This window comes from Phoenix dactylifera, chromosome 3 (genome assembly GCF_051530095.1).
Source record: "Phoenix dactylifera cultivar Ajwa chromosome 3, Ajwa_hap1_PhDact_Kaust_v1.1, whole genome shotgun sequence".
NCBI classification, from domain to species: domain Eukaryota; kingdom Viridiplantae; phylum Streptophyta; class Magnoliopsida; order Arecales; family Arecaceae; genus Phoenix; species Phoenix dactylifera.
This window is the reverse complement of record NC_143192.1, coordinates 10,995,917-11,017,768: the sequence shown is the minus strand read 5'-3', so window position 1 is coordinate 11,017,768 and position 21,852 is coordinate 10,995,917. Positions and strand designations below refer to the sequence as shown.

At 34.5% G+C, this 21,852-nt stretch overlaps 1 protein-coding gene across 1 annotated transcript; it reads left to right on the top strand.

Annotated features, from left to right (window-relative positions):
* The first annotated feature begins 11,448 nt into the window (after positions 1-11,448).
* Positions 11,449-11,913, top strand: LOC149767891 (putative ripening-related protein 2). Its single transcript, XM_089929371.1, has one exon. The coding sequence runs from the start codon at positions 11,449-11,451 to the stop codon at positions 11,911-11,913; it is 465 nt and encodes a 154-aa protein (XP_089785497.1).
* Positions 11,914-21,852: the final 9,939 nt, after the last annotated feature.

Sequence of the window (21,852 nt, the reverse complement as noted above, 5' to 3'; positions counted from 1 at the left end):
GATCATCGTGGTGCAACCAAACGCGGTGATCTCATCATCTCCACCCACGTCACCCTTGATCCTTGGACGATCACCTCATACCAAATGCCCCCGTTCATTCTTCGGCATAGATTCTTTAGCAACTATTATGCGATCTAATGGTACACACAAAAAAAATATATATTTTTTCAACTCCAGCTATTTATGATTTTTTTTGATAGAGCCTGATCATAGTTTCACCTTTAAAATATTTTAAACTTTTAAAAAAATCTAATTAGGATTGTTATAAAAATATCAAATTTTATAATAACGAACCTAATTAAAGGTATTTTAAGAATTGAGAATTAGGAAATTTAAAATAATTTAAAATAATTTAAGATATAATTTAAAATAAACAATTTAAGACTAACTAAGGTTTTTATAAAGATATATTAATTTTTTAACTGAGTAATTTGATTATCGGTATTTTTGCAATTGGAAATTAGGAAATTAACCCACTTTTATATAGTTATAACTAAATTCATCACTATGTAGAAGCATTCTCTGCCCTCATGTAATCCTAGAAGTCTTTATCCAAGAAATAATAAATAGTTTTATATTTTGTTTCCTTTTTTGAGAGAGAAAAAGTTTTTATCCAAGAAATAATAGATAGTTTTATATTAAACAATTTTAGGAATTTTTCTGAAAGTATGCTTGAACCTTTGGATTTTAATGTAGTTTGTCTCTAATATCATCATGCAAAATATAATTTAAGAAGTAGGTCTTATCTTTCACCTATATTTCGAACCTTGAAAGAAATAATATTCACATATTCTAAAAAATAATTATTAGCGAACTAAACTTTAGACACTTAGCAAAGTATCATTGCCCAGCACCTGAAGAAGTATAGAGAATAAATTTTGTGATCTTAGAAGATAGAGATTTTATACTTACTCTGAGAGATTGGGAGAAAGGCTTTTTTTTTCTTTTAGTAGCAGTGGTTGTAATGCGCATGCAAGTGCATTTGATCATGGATTAGGTGATGGTATGCTTGCCTTGTAAAATTATTTATATTTTAAAAATTAAAGATTTTAGAGGGTATGGGACTCTTATTACTAATAGAACTATGTAAATTCAAATTTAACGAGAGTATCTTCCCTTTGATTCCTTGAACTCTAGTAATGTTAGGATTCCTTTTTATAGAAGTCTAATATAGTTTAAATCTAATATAACTAGAGTTATTGTGGGAATTTAAAAATTGGAAAATAGAGCCGCTTTTATATAGCATTTAGGATTTGGAATAGAAGAATGGCCATATTAGCCACAAGATACACACATAGAATTTTTATATTGCTTTAGCCATGTTGGGCCTTGATCAATAAAGAGTAAGTCCATGGGCTCACACTGAAGCCCATAGAAAGCCATGTAATAAACCTTTTAAGTAGACTACCCAAAGCGTTAGGCCAAATAGAAAAAAATAATAACCATGAAAGTAAGAAAATGAAAAAGATGCTCTTGGATGTGGGATGTCAACACCTTTCCCGTCCCCTATCTTTTTCCAAGCTTGTTCAACAATCTAGCTAACTAATGTTATTAAAAGACAAAAAAATATTATAACATATCTAATACAACAATATGAACCAATTTTCATGTATTCATGCCAAGGCTAGAGCTAGAAATTTTATGCAGGGAAGTACCATTATTATCTAATGATTTATTGATGAAACCTTATTTATAATTCTAATTTTTCACAAGTAAACATAATATATAAAAATTTTACAATTTATTTGAAAAAAAATGTATTCAACATATTGTCCATCAATATATAGTTTCTTATTCACAAAATCATAAAAAAAACTACAATTATTCTCAATGTGTTCTCATGCTTTGGAATTACTGTAAAATAGCTTCATTATTAATATTATTAAATATATCCTTTTAATATAAGTAATAAATATATAAATCATCCTTTGATCTTCTACTCAATTATGCAAGCAACTTTTTTCCTTTTGATACTCATTGCCGGAATAGCTTTTTCAATTGTACCTATTATAACTGATATGATCAATGCCTATGATAAGTCTACAAATCAATAGATATAAAATATATTTTTTTCCTTTTCGATTTTCTTCCAAGCAAGATCACCCATCTTAGTTGTAGGAGTGCAATATTATACTATATAGCATGATGCAAGTATTTATCTAATTATGTAATGCCCAAAAGTGCATTAGAGGAAAAAAATTAACTGGATGAGATTACACCATCTAGATGAGCCTTTCTTGTCGAAACATGAGAATTAAACACACCATATAGAGAAAAAACTCAAACTTATGTAAATCGATTATTAATCTCTTTGAGCAACTCGATATTTAAATAAGCTTGATGATCACAATGAGCATAATTGCTTTCCTTGTGTATTATGTTAACAAGCATTGGTTTTGTCTCAATAAATTTTCATATTTTTTTAATCTTAATTTTGAGAATTATCTCACTTATATAAGCTTCAGATTTTTCTTTCTTCTCTCAATTCAAAAATATTTAAACAAAAGTTTGTCTACTTCCTTTATTCTAATATCAAACATAAAGAGGTTACAACCAAGCAATATGTTTATTTTATATTGTACCTTAACTTGATCCGTAGTCATAAAACCATATTTAGTTGAACCTTCATTAACAGTCTCCAATTAAGCTTTGTGGGAAATCATAATCAAAGATTGATAAAGAATTTTTTATAAATAATTTTTTTGTATGTAATCATAATTGTTGGAGTTTGTTTAATTATGAAACCCATGAACATGATCCATGACCCAATGAGAGATATAATCACCCGATTTTTTATATCTTCACTTGGGGATAGATTTACATCCCTATGATTATTACTTTCCTGTGTAAGGGGCAACAACTTTTAAAGTTTTTCTAGAAATTCTCCTCATTACTTGTTCAAAATTATCAATATATAAAGGCTAATCTTCTAAGTTGTATGCTTTAATAAATATACTGCACAGTATTATCAATAATTCATCCAAAGTTATATATAAACTCTCTTAGTTAATATTTTCATATATACAACATCATTTATTATGCTCTATACCATTTAGTTAATTTATTTGCTTTTCACATATTTTGAATATTTCAATTTTGAATGACTTAAAGATTAATAAACAAAAAAAAATAATTGAATTTTGAAATTCATGACAATACAAATAACATACATACCAATTTTAAAGACTTAAATTTCTTAAAAACTAAAGTTATAAACTTATAATATGATATATATATATATATATATATATATATATATATATATACATATATTATCATAAATTCTTATATCAACATGATAATAAATCTTATAACAATTATGATAAATAATACTATTATAATATATGCAAGTTGAAAAGGTATTTTTTAGAATAACTTGATTTGTATATTGAGACCCAATCCTTCACCACTCTGTCCTTATTGATTTTTGCAATTGATTGTCAAACTTGAGTAAAAGGAATTAAATAAAGTCTATGAGAGTTGTCTCCTAGGTTGAGGTAGAAAGAGACTAAGAGAAATAGATAAAAAAGGAGGTGGAGGCTTATTAATAAGTTTCTAAGCCGTCTAAATAGCTAGATAGTTATGGACTATCTTGACATTGCAAGTACTTACTAATCTAGAGAAAGGAGGTGAGACTCCAAGAAAGAGAAAACAATATCTAGATTGTACTAAGTAGCAAATTGCAAGAAATCAAGAGAGGGAGGGAGGGACAAGAGTAATCAAGAGAGGAAGGGAGAGATCAAGAGAGAAAGTACAATGGTAACTGGATTAAAAAACACCTCATAAACAAATAAATAATATTTTAAAATAAAATAAAAGCCAAAAACATGAAAAAATGTTATTTTATAAATAAGATGTCATAAAGAAGAAATCGTTAATATTTCTAATATGCTAATCATAAAAGTCTAAATGCCAGTTTAAGGAGCATCCCAATAAACAAATTAGTATACTATATTAAAAGATAAGAATGTTAAACATATGAAAAAATAAGTAACCAAATAAGAAACTTGGATTAATATATGTAAGAGTCAGACCTGCCTTTCAAAATAACATTATGGGTTAGACATGATCTAATTAAGATCTAATCTTTAATTAATATTTTGATGAAATTGATCCAATATAATAAAATATGTTTTCGTGACAATCAAACTTGCAATACCTTCTCTCTTAAATTAAGAATTTTGTTATCATGAGGTTGTCACATATATCTTCATAGCTCAAAATTTTCCTAATGACAAAAAAGTTATCATAATATCTGAAAATCTGACAAAATTGATCTTAATCAGCCTGACTCAACCTGACTGAATTTGATTTCACGTGGCCGAGCAAAAATGGAACCCTTGACCTATTGAAAACATATTTGACCTTTTAACCCCTAAACTTTCTTATCCCTAATTTAATCAAATTCCATATATGCATTGAATGGACCCGATATGATTCATTTATGAGCCTAAATTTGGTTTTTTTTTGACACTAGATCAAATGAGCTTAAATTAGGCTCAAATTTAAATTGTGGCCTTCCAACAATAGCCAAGATGTCTCAGTTAAAAAAAAAATTGGACATCTTTATTCTACCAATTAAAATCACCCTAAAAATATCTAAAATCCCTAAAACAATAAAAACTAAAAAATGTTTGAGAATTCTCTATAAATATGATATTATTGAGTTGCAACTGAGTTGCAACTAACTTTTTCATCCCAAATTAATTAGAAAGAAGAATTTCTTACTATCAAATTTAGTAGAGCACATCTAAACCATCCAACCAAATCCTTGATACATGGTTCTATCCTTAAACCAATCTATGGATGCCACTAGACATTATATCAACCTTTATCTAATTTAGAAAAAATTAAAAATTCACCATTAATCTTTCTCTCCTCTATCTATAAATAGATTCTTGGAGGAGAGAATTTGATCTTTCTTAATTCTTTGATCCCATTTTTTGATTACTTCTAACCCTTTAGTTTAGTTTCTTTTAACCTTAGCTTAGGATCCCTTAGCTCTAGTTCTCCTCCTTCCTTTTCTCTTTTTCTCCAATTTTTTTAAATCTAGATCCATCTAACCAAGAAGCAATTGCATTTGAGATCCAAAAAGGAGTTTAAGATGACATATATTTTCCAAAGATCTCCTCTAAGAAGAAAAAAGTGCACCAAATTATGTTGATCTATCACTGAAGAAGCTTCTTTATACCTTCTTTCTTTTGTTGTCTTGCTTGATCTTATCATTACAATTGTTAGCATGTAATGATCCAAATTCAATGAAGATTCTTGCTCCTTGATGCTAAATTTGCTTGTACTTATCTTTTGCACTTGCATTCAATTTATTTTTGCATGTTAATTAAATTAGTTTATAGATCCATACTTCCTTTTTTACTTTTAGGGCATCTAATTGGGTATTTAGGTCCAAGTCCCCTTGATTTAACTCCTCAAAATCTCTTGACTCCATCAAAACTAGAAATCTAAGGTTCTTGGTTGTACTAGAGGCTATAATTTTGGTTTTTAGGTGACCACCTACATATACCTCTAGCTGTAGATGGAATAATTTTCTTGCTTAGTTCCATCAGATCATAACCTTGACCTTCACCTATCCTTACCCATCCTTTTTCTTGGTTTAATCTAACCTGATCTAGCCTCTATCAAATCTAATCTTGCCCAATCCCATCCACTCCAACTCATACCTAGCTAATCCAACCCAATCCTAGCCCTTACACCTTAACCTACATCAACAAAGGATGTTGATTTCCATATTGCAAAATTGTGCTTAAGGGCACTAAAAAAAAGCTCACTATAAAGAACTAGAAGATGGAAGGGTCATCCAGTTGGATGCCAGACCTAGAAAGCAATTTGTCATTCCACTCTCGACTTCCATTTAAAAACTCCAACTATAAATACTAATCCACTCCAATCCTTAAACAAAGCCATTCCATTCAAGAAGTTCTTGTAACAAGAAGAGCAGGAGACTAATAGTCAATTCTCTTCTACTTCTAATCATCAGGGTGCCGGTTTCAGCTAGTCCAGTCTTGATCGTGCAACATCCCACCATTTAATTAGAGCTTGCCATGCCAATAGATACTCATGAGGCAAGATTGGTCACTGTAATCAAGAACATAATTTCAATTGTTGTTTTGCTGGCAAAATATATTCTTAATACCATTGCTCACCACCCATTATTAGCAACACTCATGCCACCATGATCATCAATAGACTTGCTAAGGGCATTAATGGTAGAGGCCGAATGAAGTGTGATAACAAGTACCTGAGTGATGATAGATGGTGTTAGCTTTCCACATGGTGGTACAACTAAGGAAGCTAGTCTCACAAAAACATTAGGATCGATGCTAAAGGGAAGTTTATTTTGACTAAGAATTGATCGATGAGTGTGGTTGTTAATGGTTGTGAAGTTGATCTAACACCTTGTCTTAACAACATCATGGATGCTTTTCCTACAGCATGGAAGGTAATGGAGATCCTTGAGTCAGATATTGGGACTATGATATCTCATGGTTTGATAACTGATCTAGTCTATCATTGGTTAAGAAAGACTATAGCTTATGTTCAAGTTTGAACTAAAATATTATGTTTATTATACTAGTTTAACTTGTCATGAGAAATAATATTTTTCTTTTCTTTTGTGAGTGATCCATGAGAAATAATAGTTATATTACTGCTTAAACTGTTATACAATGTATGAGAGATGATACTAAGCATCCTCCTTGTATGGGTCTATGTGGGGACAAAATCTATATATTTTCCCTTCCAGAGGTTTTGTTTGGAACCAAGATAGATGGAGCTTCTTCCCTTTTATCCCTAGGATAATGGCCAAATACTTTGTTGTCCCTTGGGTTCGTTATCTGGGCAAACTCTCATGATTACACTTAAACCAATATAACTTATAACTAAGGTCTTATGTATAAGTCTAAAACCTCGTTCAACTTGGTTTGCATGCCCTCCTTTCCCCTCCATTATTAGATAAAATGACCAATTTAGTCTCCTATAATATTAATATAAATTAAGATGTAATAATATGTTATAATAATAATATAACATAACATAATATCATAATATTGTATTCCAATATTATATTATATAATATATTATAAGATATCATCATGTTAAAAATAAAAAAGTTTGGAAGGACAAACTTCTCTTTTTTTATAACATTTTCTCTGCTTATTTCTAGGTAACCTCCAGACAACAATTCTTATCCTGGTCAGCATCTTGGTATAACAAACAGTTTCCTAAACAGAAAACAAGATTTAAATCTACTAAACCCAATATAAACTGAACCCCCCAATATCTATCTCTCTTACCCTCACAAAAGTGAATCCCAATCCAAATGTAGCCTAAATTACTTCTATTATGCAATCCTTTTTATCCCACATACCATGGCTTTGGGCTCCGTGAGAGCTCGAATAAGTGGATACATATAGTCAGCCTATATTGAAGCAGCATCTTGCTCTAGTCCATATATTCTTGGCTCTACCAAGTAAGCTAGAAATACAGGATTGGTTGGTCCATGCCAATGCCTACTCTAGTTTTAAGGGCATAGGAGGTACTTTTGTTGCATGCAAGTTTAGTTCAAATTCTTGACCGTCACCTTGAGTAAACCAAAAAAAAATCAGGGATTTCAATATACTCTAGCTCAAGTGGCACAAGAGGTGTTTTTGTTGTATGTATGTTGGATTTCAATTCTTGACAATCACCATGACTAAATAAAAAAAATTCAGGGGTTTCAATATACTCCAGCTCAATTGGGAGAACAAGTTAACTTTTGCTAGGCAATGGAAAATGAAACTCCATTGCTGGAATGGGACTTTCTTTGAACTCATTTTTAAACAATTCATCTTTACTATTACAATGATGAAACATTTGTCATGGGACTTCTCTCTACAACCCAAATACTATTTATAATTGGAATTCAACGGTGTTATCAATTTTTTTTACTAATCGCTATTTCTAATTAGCAACTCCCCTCTTCTATTATATATATATGGAGGCATCTAAAATAGAGGCACAAGTTGTGCAGAGTTACTCATTCACCATATGAACGTTGAAATTAATGTGCTTGGGTATCATTAAGGTTTATCGCATAAGATGCAATAAAAAATTAGTTATTCAAGCCTTTCTATTTATTATAATTTGTTGCTTTATCGTATTGCATTTTCTAAATAGTTAGAAAAAGGCAAACAAAAAACTGCACCCTATATATTACGTGGGGTTGGTAGTGATGATGTTACAATTAATAATGAAACTTTTTCCTCGACCATTATTAAAGTTCATTGTTTAAAATAGCTCAGCATATGCAGAGTTCTTTGCTCATTATGTTGACACCAGTACTAACGATGGGAGTTTCTGTATAGTGGCTTGATCTATGTAAAGTTCTCTATTTGGATGCTAGTACTAATGGCGAGAGTTTCTTCTCGGCCATCACTAAAATTTACTACTTAATGTATAACAGCAGTTCGGCAACTGAAACTTTCTATTTATTCATCTATTATAAACTTATATTGCATTTCAAAACTAATTGAACAAGGAGAAAACACTGTACCCATTGCATCATATGGGGCTGATACTAATGGTACGTAGGAATTTCATATGGAGGCTCATCTTGCAAAATTCTCTGTTCACCATGTGGATATCGGTATTAATAACAAAAGTCATTGGGCTGCATCACTAAAATTCATTACTTAATATACAAACAGAAATTTGGCTATTAAAGCCATCTATTCATTATAGTTTGTTATATTGTTATATTACATTTTAAAAATAGTTGGAAAAAGGACAAAAGCATATTCTATACATTGTACAGATTATATACTAGTATTCATTTAGAGTATAGACCCTAACTAAGAAAGAATAATATAGTTGCAGGACAATCTTTAACTTTTGCCAAACCCCGAAGCCTATTTGTGTTCTTTTTTTTTTTTCCCTTCATTTTCTTGATTTCCACCCATTGGATGACTTCCACCAATATAAGGAGATGAAATATTATTGAATATATGCAATATACATAATCTTGCTCTTACCAAACTCCAATGAGCTAGGTCCAAAGTCCAGCATGCATACATAATTTCAACATGTTTCCAATTATTTTCCCCTTTTTTTGCTTCTATCAATCACTACTTTTTTTCCAATTTTGCTTTTTCATCAGTTGGAAGACTTTCACCAATGCAAGAAAGTTTAAATAGCAGTACTAATAAGTGGGAACTCATGATTAATACAGTAAGATAGGGTTTACAATATAATATTTATTTTTTGATAAAGCACATGCCAAATGCTAGTATTAAAGATCAATACAAGTCTCAAAGTATATCAATGTAAGCACTCAATCCGAAAGGTGAAAATTCAGATATTAAATTGTGCAGGGACATAATTCAATCTTGAGCGGAAAGAGAAAGGTTTAATGAGAATAAGATATTATCATTTATAAGCAATTCAAATCTATCAGTATTCTGTGAAACATTTTATTTGATCTACTCCTATAATATGTGTGCGCCTATATATATATATATATACATCACGCGCAGAAAGAATGTACCATCGTAGATAGTTGTCATGTTGTAGTGGATAAAAAAACTTTGCTAAAGAAAAAAAATATTACTTCAGTTAAATATCTTTTTTTTTTCCTTAACATTCCTACGAATATGTTTTTTGACATAGAAATTTATATACTTTTTTGGAACTAGCAATAAGATCCCTCTAAGTTTTTACACCGATGCATGTGTCTGTATATATATAAATGGATTGATGGATAGATAGATATAGGTATGAATGCAGTTTTTTCTTTGCTTTTTTTTTTTTAAGCAAAACAGTGCATAGACCACTGCTTATTTCATGGAAGTAATGAAATGGAAATAAAAAGCTGACTCGTTTACCCAAACGAGATCCACATGATCGTAACACAACAAAATAAAAGTAAACAATTCTAAAACCCTTAGATCAAAAAAGAAAAAAAAAACCCTTAGAACAAAAGTGAAAGCAGACGCACAGATTATAACAAGAGGACTCCCAAGTACAAGAAGAATCCACATAACCAGAGCATGTATCAAAAGTGCACGCTCCACCCAGGTCCCCTAGCTCCATATCCATCAGCTTCTAAGTTCCTCGAGAGGATTCTCGTGAGACACTGAGGAAATCACCGTCGAGATGCCATCCATAAAAAAAGGTCATTTCATGGTCAAGATTTTTGTGCTGTTTGTTTTTATACTTGGAGATCTTTGTTGTTTCCATTTGTGATCGTTCCTGTTTTAATTTTAATTCGTTCTGGGGGCTTTTTTTCTTTTTGCTGTTGTCTGAAACAAGATGAGCCAAAGCCACCCTGTCTTCCACCCCATCCCACCCCACACTTCCCCAGGTTTTCAGCCAGGTTCTCAGGCAGACCCATTCTTCTCACGGAACCAGGACTTTTACTATGGGCAATAGGGGGCTGAAAATACTGAGAGCCAATGCTGCTTGAAATCCAATACTGAGAACCAGAACTTTTACTTCTATTTTGTTGATTAGTACTATGGTAGGAACCATGGTCTGACTGAAATGGTTCATCTGTTGTTCCCCTTAAATAAGAAGCTGTTTATATCACTATTATTCTTTAGCACAAGAAGGAAAAAGAAAAGGATTACATTCATCTTTATGTGCCTGGTATATGTTTCCCACACAGTTTTATGCCACAGCTAAACGAGTTTTCATCACAGGGTTCAAATTAAATTCGAGCTTGAGTAGTTAAAGCTCGATTCAATTAAATTCCAATCGAGCAGTTCAAATTGCTTGGTATTTCATAATTTGACTTCTCTAACCTTGGGCCATTGATGAGGGGCAGGACTTTGAGATGCGAGGCCTAACAAGTGCACCAAACTCAGGACTAAGATTTCAGTTAAACAATGAAGTCCCTTTTTAAAATTATTGTTACTATGATCATAAAAATAACAATCTGTTATTTACCTAATTCAGCTTGCACCGAGTTTGTTTGTAAAACACAATAAAAAGTGTCATGAAATGGTCGTTATGATGAAACTTGAAATCAATAACGCTGCAGCGGATTGGCTTGCTACTAGGGGATGGCCCAATGGCAGAAACAGGGATTGTTCTTCTGATTTCTCTTTAGAGTTACTTCAACTTTAGTATGTTATAGAACTATGGGATGTAAATAGTAGTAGCTGGAATTTGACCTCTAATTTTTCTTATTCGAAAAAGTGACAGTGGAAAAAGATTGTCCGCTAGATTGGAAGAACTTGAGCTAGCGGTAGACGGCAGAAGAAGAAAGCTAAAAGGGAGAGAAAACACGGACTATTACGTAAGCTTGAGAAGAATAGTGCTAAAAGACGCCCAAAAAGAACGGCAAGCAGCACAAGTCAATACCGAAAGAGTCAGATCTCAATGACTATAAATACAAAACTAATCTCTCCTGTTCAGATCCAAAACAAAGCCAATCTTTCCAGTTATCAGTACACCATGGAAAGCAAAAGAGAGATGATGGCCAACTTTCCTCTACTTCCAGTCACCATGGTGCTGGTTCTAGCTCTATCCAGTCTCCATTTAGCAACATCCCATCCCTATTCAGAAGCCTACAGCATCAGTGGGCACCAACCAGGCAAGGGAAAATACACTGCCGAGATCTACGGGGCCACCTTTACTCAGGTTCCAGGCAACCAACCCACCAAGTGCGACAACAAGTACTACAGTGATGATGAGAAGGTGGTGGCGCTCTCCGATGAGTGGTTCCTTGGTCGCTGCCTCAAGAACATCAGGATCCATTCCAAGACGAGGTCAGTTGTAGCTAAAGTGGTCGACGAGTGCGATTCGATTCATGGTGGTTGTCCTCGTGACGTCCTGCGGGCTACTCCGGCGGTGTGGAAGGCTTTGAAAATCCCCTATGGCGAGCTTGGACACGCTTTGGTTACGTGGTCTGATGAGTGATGCAGCCGTCTTGCATGAATCGAGATTCTACGTAGTTCTATGCTCAAGTTAAATAAAGGACTGTAGTTCCATGTCAAACTACTAATAGTATCTCTGAACTAGAGGATATATGTAATACAGCCTATCCTTAATCAAATACAGTGATAAATTGTGTACTAGATGTGGTGCTTATGATTTATTATGAAGCAATATATATCTTCCTGCTCATTAGATATAGTGCCGGTTCTTCAATCATGTATTGAGATGTGTCTAAATGGATGGCCACTAGAGATGTGCATGACTGTCTACATATCTAAGTAATGGATGACACAAACTATATTGCTTTTTATATGGAAATTTGGGCCATTTGACAGTAATCGGTTACATATGAGAGAGTTTGCATCATCATGACTAGATGCTATTACCCTTACAAACTGCCAATTTGACAAGAAGTGGTGTTAGTCTTTAATATGTTTTGGAGTTTTAGAGAACAAATAGGCTAATAATTGACGTAGCCATAATTCAGTGGATTCCTGTCGGCCGTCAAGGCAATCTTATTTCAATTTGACTGCAACTCATGGGAGGTACTTCCATGATATTGCTACCTTGGCTGCATCTAGAACCTCACCCACAACTGAAATTTGAAACTCTAAATTTATTGCACTGAAGTCTGTAACAAAAGCAGTAATCTCACTATTAAGTGGACAGATGTGATTTCGTAGTGAAAAGGGGTAAGACTGAATAATAGATGCTCAGAATTTAAGTTTATCCTAATACCGTTGTTCCCCAAATTTTCAAATCCCATGCATTAGGTTTCTTGATTTTTTGAGGAGGAGGAGCAAACATCAGGCCAGTGTTACATTGGGTGGAAGTGGAACACAAGGCATGCAAGGGAGGTAGAATAAGCTATTATAACAAAGCTGAGAGGTACAAGAACCAGCCTATGGAAATAAGAGGGAATGGTTTCTCCATACAACAGAAGAAAGAGGGTGCTCCGTAACTCCGATTGGTGAGAGGATTGTTTGTGAAGGAAGATAAGGTTATTTCTCTTTACAAAAGGATCGAGTGGCTCAGGCTCTCCTGATAGCACAGGTGAGCAGCAAAAAAGCAGCTAGCAATATATCCTTTCTTGTTCAACATCTCACCAATTTGTAATTTGTTTTCCAGTGTTAGTCATAAGAGGATCCTAATTTTCTCCAAGCAAACAATATATCCCTAGAATTCCATGTCCTCTAAAACACCAAGCTAAAGTAATAGCAAAAGTTAAACTTATCTTGATTAAAAATGTAATATACTTAATAAATTGTAAACAATTTCACAAAGGAGGCATGCACCTAATCCATGATATATATATATATATTATCAAATAGATATGAGATCCAGGAATATCATCAAATCTGATCTGGATCACTCTAACCACCATAAGTATATCGGGAAGGATCCATAAATGAGATTTGTCATGTCGAGATGTCAAAACATATACCAAACTTTCAAAGCCTTAACTTATCCATCCGATGTCCGATTGAGATTTTTTGTTTGGAAATCAAGTAACTCTTCTAGTTATATAATATGATGCTGATCCCTAAATGATTTAACATATCTAGCAATCAGAATCAATTTTTTTGGTTTGAGTCTCAAAATAAGCTAGCCAAAGCCAAACTTTTTTTTTTTTATCCTAAAAAAAACTTTGAACTGGAATATCTCTCCGTCTAGAAAGAATTAGGTAAAGTGGCTAAAGGCATAGTTGATACAAAAGTGACGATTTATCTCCTATAAAATTTTAGTTTTTTTATGATTATTTTTAATAGCCATATTTATTTTGGAAAATTCAATTTTTTTTTTTTTTTTTACTAGAAGAGGAATCCAATGAATCTTATAAGGCCGGACTTAATTACTAGTATAGATAAAGATCCTGTAACTTAGCTTTATTATTCATTTACACAAAAAAAAAGAGAAGACGATGTACATTCTACTTTTTCCAATTTTTATTTTTCAATTCTTTTAAGAGAATCAGTAGGTTAAAGAATTTTTTTCTTCTTCATGAGCTGATCAATATATTTTCATGTCATTATAATTAGTTGTACTTAAACATCTTGTAAATGTCATGTGGCCCAATGGGCCTCAAGTTGGCTGGACTATGTTTATTATGAGGCCTAGTAGTAAGTCTGTGAGCTGTTCATGGAGGTATAGGAGAGACTTAATTGTGAGGTGAATGCAATGGAGGTGGAATTAAAGACACAATTTCAGCCCTCAAATCATCCTCTACTACTTTGAAATTATCACCAGTCTTTTGATTAACTCTCAGAAAAGCTCAGTGATACCCTTGGGCCTCGATGATAATCGATTAAATAATCAATGCTCCTCATGGTTAATTTGCAAATATGGTCAGCTGCCTCTGACTCAACTTTGACAGCCTTTGAAAGCTGGAAAGCTCGCCAAAACTTATTTGATGCCTTCAATTCACAAAATGGAAGCGAGATTAGCTGCTTGGAAAGGGAGACTTGCATCATTTGAAGGCCGTCTTGCACTTCTTAATTCGGTATTAACTGCTCTACCTCTATATTACATGTCTTTATTCAAATTACCTGGCTGGGTTGTCAAAAAGGTTAGGCCGGATTAGAAAAGCCTTCCTCTGGAAAGGCTCTGCTTCGGCCAATGGAATTGACTGCAAAATGAACTGGAAAAGGAGGTCTATTTGGCCAAGAGTGAAGGTGGTCTTGGGGTAAAAGACATGGCCGAATTCGATGCTGCACTCCTTGCAATGTGGGGCTGGTGACTTATTAACAATGTCAAAGGACCATGGAGGAAAATTATTACCAGTTCTTACTTCAAAATGGTGACAATCTCTGCTTTTTGGAACAGAATCAGATTTGTTTTAGGCAATGGGCTAAATATTCTCTTTGGGAATATTTCTTAATCGAAGCACCTCTGTAGCAACCTCCGTTCACAATTTTTTTTTTTTGCCCTTTTTTTGACATCTGATAAGAATCTGCTGTCTAATATTACCTATTTTCGACCATCTCGTATCTTCTTCGGTAATTACTGTTCTTTTTAACAAAGTGGCGGCAATGGGATATTCCCGTTGCCTTCTTTTCCCAGAGTAGTTGATGCAACTGCTGAAAACTTTGCTCCGTTCATCAGCCAGCACCTTCGCTGGTATAGATATTTAAATTTATAATTACTTTAATGTTTTTGACTAAAATATATATGGTAGAAGTGCCAAATAACTTGTGTTATCTATATTCTATAAAGGCATAATCCGATGGTAGTGTTTTGGAGGGTGGAGGTAAAAGGGGAGTGGGCTTTGTGATCAGAAATTACGACTCTAGGTTCGTAGCAGCCGGTGGTCATAGTACCTTCGATGAGTTTATTACCGGATTAGAACTAAGAGCTGCATGGAAAGACATCACACATGCGAGGCGTGCATTGGGCACAGGTAGTATTTGCCTGAAAAGTGACTCAGCAACGATAATTGACTAGATTCGGGGTTGGCACAGCAGTGACGATCAGCACCTGCTATTGCGGGATAGCTGCAGGATTTCAAAGGGGCTTGATGCTTTCCAGGTCACTCATATTTTTCAGGAAGCGAATAGCATCGCCGACTAAGTCGTTTTCTTTGTTGTGCATTACTAGGAAGAGTTTTTTTGGAAGAGCCTTGAAGTTGTTCCTCCTACTTTTAGTCAACTTCTCTTTTCAGATAGTGCTGGGGGCACTCACGCTCGTCTCGTATGATGAGACACCGGTGTATCAAAAAAAAGAGAGAGGCATAATTCAAATTACCGTGTTGATATCTTTGCTACCCCAGCATGTGGACGTATAGAGATTAAAGACATTGCATGTGTTAAATACTACTATGCATAATGACAAAGGCTTGGAAGGTGGACTTTTACAATTAGCCTTCAACGTAGTGATTAGATTCACAATTGAGCTGCATGAGGTTTATGAGAATAGTTGGTTTGGTTCTCTAATAACAGAGGGAGTAACAGATGGGCCTCTGCGGACTCATCTGTTTAGTTTCTTGAGTTCACACCTTTCACTTCTAGTCTAGTTTCATGTAACAAGAGATGCCTAACAGGCCTAATGACAGACGTTGAAGACGGACGTCCGGGGTCAGCAGCCGGGGCGATCATCGGTGGTCAAGTGGGGAGATAATCCTATTGATCGAGAAGACAATGGTGGAAGATGTTTGTGGTATTGGAAGGCCTTGGGGCATATAAAGAGCGAATGAAACGGAGCAGTCGAGTTGGTTAGAGGCAGCCCAATGCATTTGGGGGCCTAAGACGAACTTACTAAGTATGACTTTTTTTTTAAAAAAAATGATAAAAAAATTTAATAAATGTAAAAGACTTTAAAAATTTATTTAATAAGTTTAGTTCCAACTCCTTGAATTTCTTTACAAAATCAAAAAAAAATCCATCTTGGAGGCAAGATGGAGTTTATCCTTGGCGACACAACTTATAGTTAAGAGGAGGAAACATCAATAGAGGATCAAATAAAAGTAGCATATGCATTTTATAACTAAATAATGGAGGGCAGGCCAATCGCTCCCTAATAATAAAAAAAGATCAAAGTATGTTCATACCAGCGAGCTCCAAATCTTTCTTCCAAATAAAAAATCAACAAGATCTTGGCAATGTCATGAATTCAATTATTCCGCAAAAAAAGGAACAAAGAATTGATCAAAGTAACATTCAAGATTTACACATCTAATCAGATACCTCACTTTCCAAATTACGAAATTTCATTGTGCATAATATATCCAAAAGGAATCCAGGAAAGTAACGCATCAATGTAAAAGATTTGAGAAGAAGGCTACCCGGTTTGTAGTAGCAACGGAGTGTCGGCCCACTTAGCCCGAAGCGAAACCTAGACGTTCTTTGGCCGACAGTTCTCAGCAAAGCACAAGTCTCTGGCAAACCTCAGGCCAAGGAGGAGAGAGATTAAGAACGCCATAGAAGCCCTAGATTGGCGATGGAGCTCCATGGCCGGATGGATCTTGGAAAAGAAAAGCTCCCACATGCATGGAGAAATCCGATCCTAGCTTCGATGTAAGGTAGATCTTATCGAGGTTTCTTCGCGAGAAAACAATCCAAATTTAGGGTTAGAGTTTTATATCCTTTCGTCTCCACCGAGCGGAGGGTGAGAGAGAGAGAGGATCCAATGCTTTAGTGGACTTGGGTCGGATCCTTCCATCTCTACTCTATTTGCAGACTGCGGTGGGCTTTTCTTTAGGCCGGGGCCTTAGGCGACCATCTCAGTCGCCTAAGGGTTGGGCTGGCCCTGGAGTTGGTCTAATAATGGCTAGCTTGCTGCTTTGTTAGTCAAAGGATTAGTGCTCAAAGACAATATGTAGAAGAAGCGGCAAGGATGATGCTAAGACGAATCAATATATAACCACGTAATTCATCATTCCACATCATAAGATTCTTAGTTAGTCTATGTCATGCCACAAACCCGGAGCGCCACAGATGCCACACACCTATATGGCGGACCATATATGCATGCAAGGCTACAGATCATATCAAAGCAATACTAAATTCCAAAAATTTATTTAGTCAATAATTTATTCAAATCAATCTGTAAAGTTCCAAAATAACATATGTCAACATGTGCTGACTAATAACATAAATCAAAGTAAATCCTAGATTAGTTATTCAAGATTGGTTGTGATGATCAGCATGCATGCATGCCTTCCGGCCACCTTGACCTTACAACCACGTGTGGATGCTTCTCCTGCAGTGTGAGAAGGCATTGGGGTCAAGACACAGATTGGAGAATATAAGATAACATATATGGTCTTTGATGCAATGAGTGATCCAGCTATATATTTACGATAAAACAAGAGCTCAGCTAGTTTATAATGTCATCTTATGGGTACCAGTCGCACTAGTTCTCGAGAAGAGCTTATGTAGTTCTTCTGATGTTGTACATAGGTTTGTCCCTCTCTAGTTCATCTTTTGAGAGTGAAGCCCACAGATGACCGAGGTGCCATTTCCTTAGTCATGTTGCTTATTTGGTGGCTACTGAATACAGTATTATCGCTGAGTCAACCATGCAAGTATTTCTATGCACTCCACTTCATCTCTCAATAGATTGTTGATATCGTTGTCTGGTAATTGTTGCTTTTGTTGATTGGTAGCTGCTAATCTTCCTCATGGTTCTATTCGGTTGTAACAACGCTCTCAATAGATATTTTTGGAAGTGGCCATTTCTCCCATGAAGATGATGATAAGCAAGGTTCATCATCTCAATACCGGACCTCATACTGATGCCACACTAGCATAGTATTAGTACAATATTGTACAGAATTTTTTTGACATATTTATGCCATCCGGATATCGATACCAAACTGGTACGATACACTTCGTACTATTTAGTTCGGGCTAGTATGGCATACCTTGATGACAAAATTAAGCATGCCACTTGAATCATAGCCATTGAAGGTCCTTTCTATTTCAAGCCAGGACCAGATAGTTGGGTGGAAAAAAAAAAAAAAGGAGCTCTGAAGGAACCTGCAACTGTTGATGATGATGGCCTGGTGGCTGGTGGACCTTCCTGGCCTCTTCCCAACGAAACGCCGCAATTTTAAGCGACTGTGGGGCTGCCCTCTGTTTCTCTTACGGTTTTTATTTTGCTAGTTTCTTATTAACATTGTGATTAAGTCACTAGATGAAACAGTTTTAATTTTATCATTCTGTTTGTTAGTTTCCCTCAAAAAATAAATGATTGTTAATCCAATCCAGCCATTCATTTGGAGATTTCTGATTTGATTCCTCAAGAAAAGACCAGTAGAAACATATCATCACATAGACGGTCTGGCCTTCTTTCAATTAATTGTAGTTCTTATATCTTATTATAGTGCTGATAAGTTCAAAATTGTCCGTATGAATTTCGCAATAAGAGGGAGTATTAATAGCTTTTACTATAGGTGTAACTTAATTAGGATTAGTGGCGTTTCAGCTTGAATAAAATATGGTGAGGATAAAGTATCCAAGTTCGTTTATTAGCTTATTTATTCTTTTGAGAAAGTGCACCTGTGATGATAGCTCCTTGAGGATCCAACTTAGATTTGGGATGGCTTTGACTTTTCAGTTTCATAAGGTGAGGCACAGGCGTTTTTTTAGTTCTGTCCCTATCTGAATAGGATCCAAAGATACCCATCCAAGCCTTCAGTCCTAGCGTGTCCAAATGGTGGTAGCTTTAGGACTTAGTGGGTGCAAATTATTTATAGGGTGCATGATCTTAAGAATCATACATTTATTTATTTTAGAGAGAATAGATATTGAAAGAAGTGTTACAAGTTTTTTATAATAAATATTTTATTTATCTCTTTATATTTTCTTTTAATTTTATGCTCCTACAATCTTTTTCTATATTGTTACTTGTGCTTGTTTGTAGTGACCTTTGACCGGCGAATCTTACCAAGTGATTATATTATTTGCATAGATTTTCAACAATGATCACACTTTTTTATTAAATATTATTAAAAATTATAGGTACGAGTATCCTAAGAATCTGAACTTATATAATTATAATATAGATGGATCTTCCTTTCTTTCTCTAAAAATTTATTATAAATTAATAATCTAAAACTTGTCTGAATTGCTCTGTGATTGTAACCAAAAAATCGAGCTCTCTCATATGGGATCCAACAAGTAATAGTCCCTAATGTATCTTTACTCTTAACAAAAGTGTTACACTTGAGATGGTTACCATGCTTCGCAAGCCCCAAGTCATTTATATTACCACTTCCATGCATCACTCACAATAACCTCGAAGACATGTTAAACTCTGTAGGGTTGCTTGGCACTCTACTCCATGTCACTTCTTCCACGCATAAATGTTATATGTTGCATACGTTTACAGTACAACACAAGAGTTTTTTTTTCTTCTCCTAAACCGGATGGTGACACAAATCTTAAGAGTTAGTAAGGCTGCAAATAAGTCATTGATCCGTGACCCAGTCCAACTCGACCCATTTAGATCCAATCCGATCTATTTTGGAGGATCTGATGGGCCGGATCGGATCCTAAAATTAGACCCATTTATCTGAATTTACTGAATTCAGACCTGACCCGACCTATTTGAAATTTATGTAATTCTGAATTTTTAATCTGATGATCCGACTCTATCTGACCCAATCCGAATCTGTAAAATTATTTGAGTCCGCGGGCTGTGCAAACTAGTTCTGAAGCCATAGATGGTTATACACGAACCCGACCTGACCCAAATGATTGTTTGGTCAAAAATTGTAGCAGTGGACCCAACTCGATCCGATCCGATCTTCTATTGAATTGGATCTGGATTCAAAATTAGAATCCGAACAAAAAATCGAATTAGGTCAGAATTACTCTACCCAATACGACCTATTTGCATCTAAAAAAAAAAAAAAAAAAGTTAGAAATCGAATAATTATACAAATTTAGTCTGAATATATTTATAAAAGTGAAAAATAAATTATTTTAAAAAAATAATAAAGTTTTATCGAAATGATATGCCATCAAATCTACTGCACTATTTGCCCCGGGATAAATATGACTCACCGTGTTGCAGAGCAGTGACCAGAGCTGCAGCATCGAGTATATTAAAAAATTTATTAACCACCCATAAAGATGGCAGGGATTCTCGTGCTGCTGCCGCCTGCAGACTCTGTACCCGAATTGTGGTTGGCAGCAGCCCCATTGAAGAGAGAAGCATGTGCTTCCCCTCCATCTGTCTCGCCTCACCCAAAACCTACCTTAAAAACTCATGCCGGGATGGTGGGAAAAACTAGTAAATGCTCCGTTACGTAGGACTGTTCATTAAATGAAGGTGACGAAGAAAGAATTATAAAAAAAAGAAGTAGCCTAATAACCAAATATAGCAATCATCAAATGATTTCTCTTTGCTTTCTTTCTTCTTCTTTTTTTTTTTTTTTCTTCAGCGACCAAGGTGGTTATATAGTTTTTCTTGGACTATATAATATATATATAGTGAGACTGCCACCATATCTGAGTTCTATCTATCCATTCCATGATATCAATTATGGGTGGCCCAAGGTGCTTAAATTTGACATGAATTATAATTTCAAGTGGGTTCTATATCCCACAAGTTCAGTGCAGCTACACTTGTATGAATTATATTCCAATTCTTAAATAAATATATTAAATTATTTGCAGAAGAAGAAAAAATAAGAAAAATAATAATTTTATTTATTTGTTCCGTCATATTCGGTATATCTCAGAAGTTATATACTCTTATGTATAGACTCCATATAAAAAAATAATGTAGACTGATATGGGATTACACTAACAATATAGAATATTACTGATTGGCATAAATCATGTGATTCCTAAAATCACACTAATAAGATTATAGGTTGACATAGAATCATGCTAATAAAAAAAAATATTATAGGTGATGTAGGTTGTTACGTGATCCTAAAATTATATTAATAATAACCACTAGAATCAGCACATAAAATATCTAAAAGCTAGGTTGGAATTATTAATCTAAAATTTCAAAATGTAATTCCTATACGATTGATCAAATAAGCCACAACCTTGTCAGCTTTGCTTTTCGAGGGACATGTATTGCTTCAAAATAATGAAGGCACGCAGCAAAGGATGAGACACAATCTAAAAACTGGTCTAGTCCTTTGAATTATAATTTGATGCAACCTTATAAGCAAATGCACAGTGTCTTTGCACCCATCTAATTTTATAAGCAAGTTGTGTTGCAGCTCCAGAAATCCTTTCTGGAGAGCGGAGAGGGCCAGTGAGCCAAAAACGGCTCTGGAGAGGTCCAGTCCCCGGCCATCTGCAGTCCAGCCTTGACTCACTTAGATGAGGGCGAGTTGGACCTTTTATAAATCTGATGGGAAGAATAAAGGATTTATGTACCATGCCTTTATTAAAAGGAAAAACCTCCATGGCTGGGCCCATTAATAAATGGTCATGCTGGCCAATATTTTTGGGGTGG

Coding starts and splice junctions, on each gene's coding strand:
- LOC149767891 (XM_089929371.1), top strand. CDS start 11,449: ATGGAAAGCAAAAGAGAGATGATGGCCAACTTTCCTCTACTTCCAGTC.